General features: G+C 36.0%; 1 protein-coding gene across 9 annotated transcripts in view; it reads left to right on the top strand.

Moving 5' to 3' along the window:
* The window catches only part of mast4 (microtubule associated serine/threonine kinase family member 4), a 146658-nt gene that overhangs the window by 98853 nt on the left and 34433 nt on the right, over positions 1 to 13372 (top strand). For all 9 annotated transcript variants that reach the window (XM_048189916.1, XM_048189918.1, XM_048189915.1 and 6 more), the window contains 3 exons: positions 9773 to 9861; positions 11652 to 11721; positions 13063 to 13141. In XM_048189916.1, the coding sequence (XP_048045873.1) occupies positions 9773 to 9861; positions 11652 to 11721; positions 13063 to 13141 (238 nt within the window). The remainder of the gene's footprint in view (positions 1 to 9772; positions 9862 to 11651; positions 11722 to 13062; positions 13142 to 13372) is intronic.

Raw genomic sequence — 13372 nt, 5'->3', positions numbered from 1 at the left:
TTTTTTTTTTTTTTTTTTTCATTTCTGTTTTGAATGGCATGGGCGGATGCTCTGTAGATCGTACATCGGGCAATGTTTAGAAGTGAAGTTACTGGATGTTTTTCTGGTGCTTGATAAATTGAGCATCATATAATTGGCATTTATTAGCATTAGCTTTGAAATTTACTCAAAGCATTAATTTTATTATTTGGAAGGAAGGTAAATATAGCCAGAAAGTAATGTGAAAGAGAAAGGGGAATGGGGAAAAAAATATGACTGGATTCAAACAATACATTCCCAGGAGTACCACAGCTCAAGTGTGTGCAAAGCACATGCACCAACCACATTGTCATATAATTTAACACAGACTCTGTTTATATGCAGTGAATAATGATGTATTTAACTCTTTGTAAATGAAACAAAGGACTCACTGTGGACAAGTCAAGACCATTAAAGACACAGCTTCACAATTAGCTTTTGTAAAGTGTGTGTAAATGCCTGAATGACTAAAGTCAGTGATGGAAGCAAAATGTCTGTTGTCAAGTAACAACATTGACTGATACTTTATGATTCAGTCATTACGTTCCTTACAGTCATTTCTGTGTGGGTTTCTTCCAGATGTAGCATGAGTTATTGAATTGTCATCATAACTACAGTAAGAAGTATGGAGCTGAGCACTGTCCATTCCTAATCTGCCTGTGTGTAGGAGCTATATAAATAGCAAAATCTGATCCTCTTTAACTGAGCGTTCATGAACCAGATATTATGAACCATGCCTCATATTTAAAGTGGTCTTTTCTTGCACTTTCAAAGTAGATTTCACATCTCAAAATCCTGTCACAGCTCCAAAACACCATTTATTGCAAAAACAGCTTGTCACGAAATCTTAACATCATAACCATGAGCTCACTAGAGTACCATTTTACTAGTCTGGGTAAACCCTGCCTGATCTGCCGGCGATTTGATTTCGCTCTGCAACTCAGTCTGGAAACCCGTACATTCACTTCTACTGCGCTGTTACACTTTTGCGGGAACCAATCACAGACGGGCTTATCCACCTTGCTCGCTATTGGCGGGTATAACACAATGCCGATAGAGAAGCGACGGCAAGCAGCTTTCAAACTCTATCTGATCTACCCGTATCTCGCACGACCGTCACTCCAAAATAACAATGCACAATCACAGTGACGCCGATTAAAAGCATTTACCTTATCTGAGAGAAATGTAGCAGAACGTTGATCCGACACTCTTCATATGAAGATTACAAACAGCGATTAATGACAAACAATGATTCTCTGCTGTTATTTTGGTGGTTTGCTTCACGATGTGAGTACAGGACTCTTCTACTTCAATGCCCCTTGATGGTAGACAATATTTTTATTATTTGCTCTAACTTACACTGCGTTCCAAATTATTATGCAATTGACACATCAGTAAGATTTCAGTACAATAAACATTCAGATTTTAGTTTTTCTAAGTTAAAAAATAAAAATGTTTGTTTGTTTATTTATCCATGTCTTTTTAGATAACTGGTATCAATCTCAGACAAAATAATTTGCCAGATCTATGGAAACCCTACTTAGAGGTTGTTCCATATTATTAAGCAAGTCATAGTTCTCATGCAATATGGGGAGGAAGAAAGATCTTTCTGAAGATGAAAAGCATGAAATGGTGCAATGTTGTGCAAAAGGCATGAAAACAACTAATATTGTGTGAAACTGAAAGGAGATTATCAAATTATCATAAGATTTGTGAGTGATTTAGAGCACAGCAGAACTCGGTCAGATAAAGGCTTATTAATTAAAGTTCCTATCAAAAAAATTAATTGTATTAAAAGGGCAGCTATAAAAAAAGCCAGTGTTGAGCAGCAAACAGGTATTTGAAGCTGCTGGTGTCTCTGGAGTCTTGAGAGCCTCACCATGCAGGCTGGCAGTTGTGCGTAAAGATGCATTTTAGACACCACTAACCAAACCTAACAAAGAGAAACCTTAACAGTGGGTGTAGAAATACATTTTCAAACAGTTTTATTGCTGTGGTGTTTTTTTTCAGCATGGGATAGTGCATAGTGCATTGTACAAATAGTGCATTGTACTATGCACTATCCTCCTTTTTATACCATAGCTGAAAATGGCCAGTTATAAGCTCCAAATATCTTGCAAAAGTAATTTTAATACCCTCCATCTCACTTCCCAGTATTCCAGCCCATATAATCACCCACCAGCTCCTTGCTGACGTCACAGTCTTGTTGGAACGTGGTGGCCATTCACCAACCATCCAGAAATCCATCCATTTAGACCATCCATTGTAGTACGGCATTAGTCAGTGAATAAAACTATTTAAAAATGAGTCTTCATGTATTTCTAAACCCACTGTAAATGTTTCTCTTTGTGAGGTTTGGTTTGGAGTGGCTAAAATGCATCTTTACGCACAACTGCCAGCCAGCATGGAGAGCTTCTTGAGACTCCAGAGACACCAGCAGCTTCAAATACCTGTTTGCTGCTCAACACTGGCTTTTTTTATAGCTGCCCTTTTAATACAATTAAATTTTTTGACAGGAACTTTCCTCAATAAACCTTTATCTGACCGAGTTCTGCTGTGCTCTGGATCACTCACAGATCTTATGATAATTTGATAATCTCCATTCAGTTTCACACAGTATTAGTTGTTTTCATGCCTTTTGCACAACATTGCACCATTTCATGCTTTTCATCTTCAGAAAGATCTTTCTTCCTCCTCATATTGCATGAGAACTGTGACTTGCTTAATAATGTGGAACAACCTCTAAGTAGGGTTTCCATAGATCTGGCAAATTATTTTGTCTGAGATTGATACCAGTTATCTAAAAAGACATGGATAAATAAACGAACAAACATTTTCTTAGAAAAACTAAAATCTGAATGTTTATTGTACAGAAATCTTACTGATTTGTCTCTTGCATAATAATTTGGAACGCAGTGTATATGTTTCGTCTCACGCCGCCTGAGCTGACTGGAATTCTTTTTGGTTGTCATGACAATGACGTAGTTTAGGGCGGCTATATTTTCCGCGTTCATTTACACTGAACCAGAACAGTATCAGAGTCGCCTTTTAAACTCTCGACGTTGCTGAATGACTTCTTTAGTTAGCAAACAAATTGCTCGAGTGGGTGTAAATACCGATCACTTTCATGTTTTTTTTTTTTGCACAACCTGCAAAAATCGCTCTATGCTGATTGAGACATGGTAAACCTGTCTGGAGATTTCGCATCGCTCTGCAAAGTACGTCTCCCGGATCGTTGATCTGATTGGTTGAAGGACTATTCAATTGCGTGACTAATGCTTGTTGATCACGCCTCTTGTGCAGTAGGAAATACATAGCAAACTCCCCAGACCAATGTTCAATTTTAAATTGAGCTTGGTCTGGTGATAGCCAGACTAACATTTTACTGTACATATCCAAAATTACATAATTTTACATATTTGAAGCCTAAGGGTCAGACTGAAGGTGGAAAAAATGGTCATGTAAAACTAAATTGCAACTGTATTTGGTGCAAGAATCCTTGACTAACATAAGTGTGAAAATATTAAAACAAAAATGGTACGCGTAGGATATGGCCCCTTTTAAAGTGCTTCATTGCCATTTTTCTACTTGACATTTATTTATTTTATTTTATTGTTTTTTGGGTTTTTTTGAGTCATCTAAGAGTCATAGAGTCATCTGCTGCTCCACCTGTATTCAGTAAAATTATTTAAATAGTTTTTGATGTTCTTGTAGCCAAATGTCATATTATTCAGTGGTTTGTAGTAATGTTTCTAGACTTTTTATAAATCATATTTGTCTGCATAGGTAGTAGGTCTCGCTCAAATTGTTGCCCAAGTCATCTTAGTTCACTAAAAGCTGGAAAGTGTTTCTTGTTTTCCTAAAATCATGCACATTTTCAGCCAATGTGCTGACCTATCTTACTCAGAGAGGAATACTCAACTGTCTTAACCTTCATGCCCATAATAAGCTTTGGCAAACACTTATTTCTCATGGCCTTTTCTTTAATACATTATTCATGCTTTCAAGTGGGAAAGGATGAATAAGGAATCATAGAGATGGCTAAATTCATAGTTCACATCAAATGTATGCAAAAGAGCAGCATGGACATTGTGTTAAATATCTGCTTTTGAGTTCCTCAAAAAGAAAAAGCAGCAGCGTGTTGAAAATGGGTATGATAGAATTTTTGGGTGAACTAGTTTTCTTTTGACACCATGAATGTGATAGATTCACTAGCAGCTGCTCTTCACAATCTCTTTGCTGAGGTGATGATCACAAGGGCTTTGCAATGTCATCTGTGATGTCTGCCAGGCTGCCATTTAGACACCAGCTTTGGGATCAATGGCTAGAGAAGAGGTCACAGTCACATGTTCATCTCCCCTCTAGGATTTCACTCTGTCCTCCACTATTGTGCTGCTAAAGTATCACAATTCCAGTTGCCCGTACTTGGGGTTAGGGATTTGTTGAGGAGAGATGTGCTATTTTTGTTATTATTTTTTAAACAATCAAAATCAGTTTTCAGTGAAAAAGGTGAAAACATTTTCTTACCAGGTGTAGTGTGAGTGTGATTGTGTGAGAAAAAAAGAAAAAAGAAAACGTTTCATATTTATGTTTAAATATGTGTTATATTTTAATTTCATCTATTTGATTATGAAAAGTGAACAGCATGAGTAAGATACAGTAGAATACATCATAAGATGTGCAATATATAAGGAGACATGGAGTGGGTCAGACATGATTTTTGACCACTTCATTAAGTTTTGTTTTGTAGAAAGCCTTTCTTTAAAGTGAATTTTGTTTTGTCAAAATTGTATCTTAATTTTGATCAATGTTTCATCAACGAATTGCCTGGATTTAATAAATAAGAAGCAAATATAGCAGACAATATAATCATGACATGGAGGTGCAGACGCGATCACTTGCACGTGAACTGCAGCGCGTCTTATAGGCTAAATGAACCGAAACTCAGCGTATAGGCTGCTTGCCTCATAGACACGAGAATATATATCTATAGAAAGCTCCACGGAGGTGTCCACGGAAATGAGTCAGCAAAGTCAACTTCATCTTCTCAGCTGACACTGATTCACAAAACATTAGTTTATTAATAAACAATTAAAATGTCTCCTTGCTGTTTTTTGTCACATTAATAGTCATTTCTTTTGCCGGTTCCTTATGGCAAGCTTCATGTTTGCGCTTGAGTGCTATATAGCCTATATTACGTAAACTTTCATTATTATGGTTCATTCTCTCCAGTAGGCCTATATAATGAATGAAATTAATATAAATGTGATTTAGTCAGTTAATGGCTTAAATGAACAACTACTAGTCAACTAGAAAAAAACTTATTTCGCATATTTTCGATCCAGCATGTCACAAAGGGTATTCTGGTTTGAGCTCGCGCTCCGCTCGCATGCTCTGACACAGACACACACACAAAGCATCCTACATTATTATCAGTTTAAAATTATATTTGTGTATGACTAACTATTTCTTTACAACAAAACATTTTGCAGGTCTATCATCTCTAGGCACACACCAATCATCATCATCATCATCATCATCATCATCAGTTAGCCTATGTGTCCCACCCCAACACACACCCCAGAGAAAAAAACTTTGCAGGTCCTATGGCTGAGAGAGAGCCTACTCAGATGAAAACCGCTTCAGGGAGCTCAATAGTAATGCCATATTTTTTTGTCAGTAACTGTAACGGCGTTGTAACGGGAAGAAGTCATTTGTTTGATTACTCGTTACTGAAAAAAGTAACGGCATTTATTTATAATGCCGTTATTCCCATCACTGCTTATGAGGACATTACCCCATGTCCCCATTTTTCAAAAGGCTTATAAATCATACAGAATGGTAAACCATATGTTATGGGAACACAATGTCTCCACAAAGATGACAATATCTGAAATCCTTTTCCTTGTGGGGACATTTTTGGTCCCCATGAGAAAAATAGCTTATAAATCATACTAAGTGATGTTTTTTGAAAATCTAAAAATGCAGAAAGTTTTCTGTGATGGGTGGGTTTAGGTTTAGGGGATAAAATATACAGTTTGTACAGTATAAAAATCATTATTTGTATGGAAAGTGGAATTATGTCTTGGGAAAACCCACTGTGTTTGTGTGTGTGAGAGTGTGCGTGTGTGTGGTCCTGGTAAACCCTACATTTGTGGAATGTCCCCACAAAGATTGTAATACCAGTCATTTTTTACCTTGTGGGGACATTTTTTGGTTCCCATAAGGAAAACCGCTTATAAATCATACAGAATTATGTTATTTGAAAATGTAAAATCTGTTTTCTGTTTAGGGGTAGTTTTAGGGATAGAGTATAGAATATACATTTTGTACAGTATTATTATAGTATCATTACACCTATAGAACGTCCCCATAAAATGGATGGAAAACCAACGGGTGTGTGTGTGAAGCATCAGATATTGTGCATATGGTGTTAACTGGTAATTACTCCTCGTCTTTTTGTGGAAAAACAAAAAGTAGTTCAAACCACAAGCGCACAGGGTCATTTATGGTAATGATCTTTCGGCCCACTAATATTTTTATCTAGATACAAATGCGCTTCATTCAGGCTCTTTCCATGCGCGTTGCTTCTTTCTCATTAGGGACATTAAAAGGGCCATGTTAAGGGCTGCAAATGATGCAGCTATTTCAACAACAGTAGAAGAAACGCGGTAAACAGTAAAATAGAATAAAATTATCTGTCATACATGACTCTGTCCATTCAAACCAGATTTGTGACAAGACTTTTTTTTTTTTTTTTTTTTTCATCCACATGAAGCATTATTAATCCGATTTTATAATAAATTGTTATAATTGGGAAAATTATTTGTAGATGGCAAGGAAATCTCAAACTTAAACTTGAAACTTGAAATTACTAGTTAACTTTGTTTTCTGCTCATGATGAGGGTGTTTTGATTATGTATGTGTTTGTTTTTAGTCAATACTTATTTTAAGTAAAAATATAAAATGTTAAAATGAATATAAAATGGCCTTCTGCCTTACATGTGTAGCCTATCTAAAGGTATAAGTAATAATAGCTTGATAAAACATCTGATCTTACCTTTTCATCATATCTAGTTGGGCTCAACTGATGAAATATTAAAAAAAAAAAAAAAAAAATTATAGAAAAATTCTCAGATGCCACTGCTTTGGCTCTGAGGGCCCAGTGTCCCAATGTTCTATTTTAATATACTTTAAAATATAATTTATTTCTATGGATTCTCTTGATGAATAAAAAAATATCAGCATTTATTTAAAATAGAAATCTTTTGAAACAATATACACTACTGTTCAAAAATTTGGGGTCTTTTGTTTGTAAATTATTTTTAAAAATGAAACTTTCGTATATTCTAGATTCCCTACATATAAAGTAAAACGTTTCAAAAGTTTTTTTTTTTTTTTTTTAATTTTGATGATTAGAGTGTACAGCTCATGAAAGTCCAAAATCCAGTATCTCAAAATATTAGAATATTTCCTAAGATCAATCAAAAAATGGATTTTCAAAACAGAAACGTTCAAGTTCTTTAAAGTATGTTCATTTGTGCACTCAATACTTGGTCGGCAGCACATATTACAGCAAATGACTTGCTCCTAGCACAAATTACAGCATCAGTGAAGTGTGGCATGGAAGTGATCAGCCTGTGGCACTGCTGAGGCATTATTGAGCCTTCAGATCATCTGTATATTGTTGGATCGACTGTTTCTCATCTTTCTCTTGAAAATATCCCATAGATTCAGGTCAGGCATGTTGGCTGGCCAGTAAAGCACAGTAATATCATGGTCAGCAAACCACTTGGAAGTGGTTTTTGCACTGTGGGCAGATGGTAAAGTCCTGCTGGAAAAGGAAATCAGCATCTCCATAAAGCTTGTCAGCAGATGGAAGCATAAAGTGCTCCAAAATCTCCTGGAAGATGGCTGCATTGACTTTGCACTTGATAAAACACAATGGACCAACACCAGCAGACGTCACCCCCCCCCCCCCCCCCCCAAATCATTACTGACTTCAGAAACGTAACACTAGACTTCAAGCAGCTTGGATTCTGTGCCTCTCCAGTCTTCCTTCAGACTCTGGGACCATGATTTCAACATGAAATGCAAAATTTACTTTTATCTGAAAAGAGGACAGCGACCACTGTTCACTGTCCAGTTTTTTTTTCTCCTTAGCCCAGGTAAGATGCTTCTGACGTTGTTTCTGTTTCAGAAGTGGCTTGGTAGTCCTTTTCCTGAAGATGTCTGAGTGTGGTGACTCTTGATGCGCTGACTCCGGCTTCATTCTACTCATTGTGAAGCTCTCCCAAGTGTTTGAATCGGCTTTACTTGAGAGTATTCTCAAGTTTGCGGTCATCCCTGTTGCTTGTGCACCTTTGCCTACCCAATTTCTTCCTTCTAGTCAACTTTGCATTCAATATGCTTTGATATTTCACTCTGTAAACAGCCACCCCATTCAGTAATGACCTTCTGTGACTTACTCTCTTTGTGGAGGGTGTCAATGATTGTCTCCTGGACCATTGCCAAGTCAGCAGTCTTCCCCATTAGTGTGGTTTCAAAGAACAAGAGATACCCGGAATTTATACTGTAGGGATGGTCATTTAATGAAACTCAAATGTAAATATTCTAATATTTTCAGATACTGGATTTTGGACTTTCATTAGCTGTACGCTCTAATCAACAAATTAAAAAAAAAAAAAAAAAACTTTTGAAATGTTTTAATTTACATGTAGGGAATCTAGAATAAATGAAAGTTTCATTTTTTTTTTTTAATCATTTACAATAAAAAAATGAACTTTTTCATGATATTCTAATTATATGACCAGCACCTGTATATACACATATATTATATATATATCAGTTTCTTAAAATCTCTTGGAGATACGAGCACAGTTCTTCTGGATTTGGTTTGTCTCAGTTTCATGTTTCTTCATGTAATCACAGACGGATTTGATGATGGTGAGCTCTGATCTCCATGTGGAGCACCGGGTGTTATCAGTCTTATTGTGTATTCAAAAATCTCACTGGATTATTACAATTAATGGCAAAATAAATGTTTGGAAAAGTGAACGGATATTTCCTATTGACACACTACAGCAAAAGATATAAATAACTGGCTTAAAACCTTTTTGGGGGGGTGAAAATACTGACGTGCCTAAGACTTTTGCACAGTAATCTCTGTGTGTGTGTGTGTGTGTGTGTGTGTGTGTGTGTGTGTGTGTGTGTGTGTGTGTGTGTGTGTGTGTGTGTGTGTGTGTGTATGTGAATATATATAATATATATATATAATATCTATCTATCTATCTATCTGGACCTCCGCCAGAAAAGAAATATAGACATCTGACCTCTTTTAATTGATTGAAATTTTATTGATTACCCCTGATATAGAGTGTAAGGATAACATATTGTGTGGATGTGAAATGGTGTTAAATAATTCACTAAGATCATGTACAGTAGGGCAGTCAGTTAATTTTCATTTAATTTTGTTTTTCTTGGCACATTCACAGAGCAGTGTTATTTGTTATTTGCTATTTACCTATGCAGTTCTAATATAAATTCATTTATCTATAATGATACATCTGTCAGGATTTACATTTGCTTCATTGATGCTTTATGTAATGACAGATGCACAAATATAGTATTAATGCCTCTCAAATTGTTGTTTTGTGACTCACCTGTCTTAATGCTGTTGTCATTTTTCTGTAACACAGTGGTAATATTGCAGTGCTCTGTTCACAAAATGCATTCATTTTGTTTGTTTTTCTAGCTGCAGAACAAGCAACAGAAAAAGTTTAATAGGGAGTGGACAGTCATCAGCCCTTCCTCGACCTCACTCACCTCTGTCATCACACACAGGTAACTGATTCATTGTATTTGTCTGTTTGTGTATGTGCACATACTGATGGTTTTGATGTCCGTCCAAGTGATACTTGGATTCTATTTTCGCAGCATAGTCCCGCCCATTGTGAAATCTCATTGATTCAAAACCCCATTAATATAATGTATACAGCTTTATATTAAACATAAACTTTTGGATTGGCTCCTTTCTTCAAAATTTCTTACTTCACACTTGATTAGGGCACAGTGTAATACATACCAATGTTACAGAGAGCAATCTGTCGTAAGTCGGCTAGGCCCACAAAACATAATAGTGTGTTTGAGCAGTGATCTTCATCAGCTGTACACTAGATCTTTGTCTTTCTCATTCTGCCGACTACGCACACGCTGCCCTGTTCTCTACTGGAAACTTTTAAAGAACATTCAGCATTACTGTTGATTTAATTACAGTGTATTAATCTGATTAAACGTCACTTTAGTTTTATAGTCATGAAATCTAGAGGCAGTCAGCTGGCTCATAACAGCGTGTGCTCTCAGATGCCATTTAGCATTTATAGACTAAAAATGTTTTTGAAAGAGGTTTCTTCAAGGCTGCCTTTATTTGATCAAAATACTGTAAAAACAGTAATATTGTAAAATATTATTACAATAAACTATATTATTACAATAACAATAAAATAACGATTTTCTCTTTTGAATGTATTTTAAAATGTAATTTATTCATCTGATTGCAACGCTAAATTTTCAGCAGCTATTACTCCTGTCTTTAGTGTCACATGATCCTCCGGAAATCATTCTAATATGTTGATTTGGTGCTCAATAAACATTTCTTATTATTTTCCTATTATTGAAAATGCATAGAAAGTAGAAAGACATTTTGTAAAAAAAAACAAAACAAAAAAAAACTTTAATGTCGATATTAATTCATTAAATGCATCCTTGCTGAATAAAATAATTCATTTCTATAAAAAAAAAAAATAATAATTTCTGACCCCAAACTTTTAAACAGCATTTTATATACAAAATGTATTGTATTAAAAAAAAATACAGTATGTATTATGCATTTTATTTTATATTGTATTGATGGCACTATATCAGCCATTAGATATTAGCATCAGCTGTTTGAAACCTCATATCAGTTGATATAACATGCAAATTCCACATAATTATTAGTTTCTTATTTGCATTATTTTCAAATCATTTGTCTCTGTTTATCAGTTGTGTGTGAACATCAGTAAATGAGTCACCACTAATGAGCAGCCACCATCAGCAAAGCTCAGGGGCCTCTCTTTATCAACACTGGTGGGGCCATAGACATGTCTGTTAATTAACTATTAACTATTTCCCCTATTCAATCAGGTTAATTCTGCAATTGTTGCAGGGCAAAAGGCTGTTTTTCTGTTGGTGGAAGTGGGTCACTGGCTCTAATGGCCATGATTTGGGATCTCCCAGATCCTCAAATGTGGCCATATTGCCAAAAGCAATCCCCAGAAACAGTGGGGTTCAGCTAATAAGAGCGCACATATGGTGACAATTGTGTGGGGCGTTTCTGGCATGTCTCTAGGTTTAACTGACCCTCATGTTGTTTGGTATTTTTGTTTGTCAATAAGGAATCATAAAAATACAGTTAAAACTGTCCATATGTCTTCAAGAAGAAAGATAGTAGAGCTGGACCGGCCATATATTGGAACTGCAGAAAATGATGACGTTAATAATATTGTTAAAATATTTAATGCTGAGCAGAGAGTATTGCTGGCTCAGTAAAAAGTGTGATTTATTTATTTATTTATTTTTTTTATTTTTTTTAGGCACCAGTCCACAAGACAGCCCTAGAAACTTCTCCCCCAGTGCTTCAGCTCATTTCTCCTTCACACGCAGGTAATGACATGGACACAGACATGAATGATATCTATACCTATAGCATATACCCATATATACCCATATAGCTTTCTATTTTTCTAAGCCACCAAAAATGTTACCTTGAGAATAAGCAAAAAAGTGACCCAAGTCATATCTAGGGACGAGAGTATCATAGAGACTTGGACTGGGCTCTTTTTCTTTGGGAGGACAAGCACACAACACCTTAGGATATTGTGGTGGTGTGATTACCAGAAAATGAACGTGTGGAAAGATGAATGTACTGTATAAGCCAGCACTCAAAATGCATAATCTGAGAGATAAATGGCTGTATTATAAGAATAGGTGGTCCAGTTCTGTCATGAATATCAGGATATCAGTACAGTGTTCAAGTAAACAATGATCTTTGATGTGAGGAGCATGTGGCTGATGAAAGCTTTTGGTTTCTGCTTTTGAAAACCTCAGGAGCTGACAGGCTTTCTACAGTTTTAGATTAAACCATGGTTCAGAAGTTCAGATTTAAACCTGTCAAGTCAAACTCCGTTCGATCAGACAGGATGGGGTGAAAAATGGGTCTTTTGTTTCAAAATTCTTATTACTATTATTTATTTATTTTTTTGCTATTTATAATCCTCTAGTCATGGACTAAGAGCAGACAGGTAATTCAAATGAAGCTTATTGAGCAAATCTCATGATACCTGTCATAAACATGTTCAGGTCAGATTTTGCATTTTCTTTCAAAACAATTGAAGCTTTTTTTAGGACCATAAAAATGTTTTTTCCAATGTGACATTAGACATTCATATATAATTATTATTATATGTTATTTCTTCTGATTTTGGGGCGAAATGTGACCTGTATATGAGATTCATGAGATTGACTCTATTATCCTTGTTGTTCATTTGTCCCAGTAATCAACCATAATGCATCACAAACTTTCCCATGTACATTGGAACTATTCACTGTGGATATTGACATCAAGTGCCTGCACAACCATTTTTGGGATTTTTCTGTATTTACTCTGCCCATATATATCTCCTCCCAGTGTTTGTGGCATTTGTCTTCCTGTGATTATCATCAGACCATTCAATCAGCCAGGCCCTTAGGAAATTGCACACAGAGTACTGCTTGAAATGATAGCAGCCCTAGCTCATGGATTACGCTGCCACTGTCTTTCATCTGATCTACTTTGAAAATAAATGACTCACTCAGCATTTTCCTTTTATCTAGAGTAACACTCGCCTCTCATGTCTTGGAGCCAATGCAATGCAATCTAGTATATGCCATTTACTGATGATGCTTCTACACAGTACTTGTAATTATTTGAGGGTATATGGACTGAAGGATTGTCTGTGTTTGTAGAACTGACGGGCGACGCTGGTCCTTGGCATCCCTTCCCTCCTCTGGCTATGGAACAAACACACCCAGCTCCACCGTTTCTGTAAGTACTGTATGTTTTTCAGACTGTAGAGGTATTTGTGCATTCACTGGAAGCGATTTGAAGCAACAAATTGACTCTTAAGTCATTTGTTTTCAGTGGCTTTTGAAGAGATTTTAGTGATGGCCACCTTTGGTACAATTTGTGTAGAGTTCCACCATGTGAAACAGTTAGATACTTTAGACCAATTTGCAACCGACAGCAAAAAGATTTGGTGGCATTAAGCAGTTTTAT

Source organism: Megalobrama amblycephala, linkage group LG4, assembly GCF_018812025.1.
Source record: "Megalobrama amblycephala isolate DHTTF-2021 linkage group LG4, ASM1881202v1, whole genome shotgun sequence".
NCBI classification, from domain to species: domain Eukaryota; kingdom Metazoa; phylum Chordata; class Actinopteri; order Cypriniformes; family Xenocyprididae; genus Megalobrama; species Megalobrama amblycephala.
This window is presented reverse-complemented; position numbering and strand designations above follow the sequence as displayed.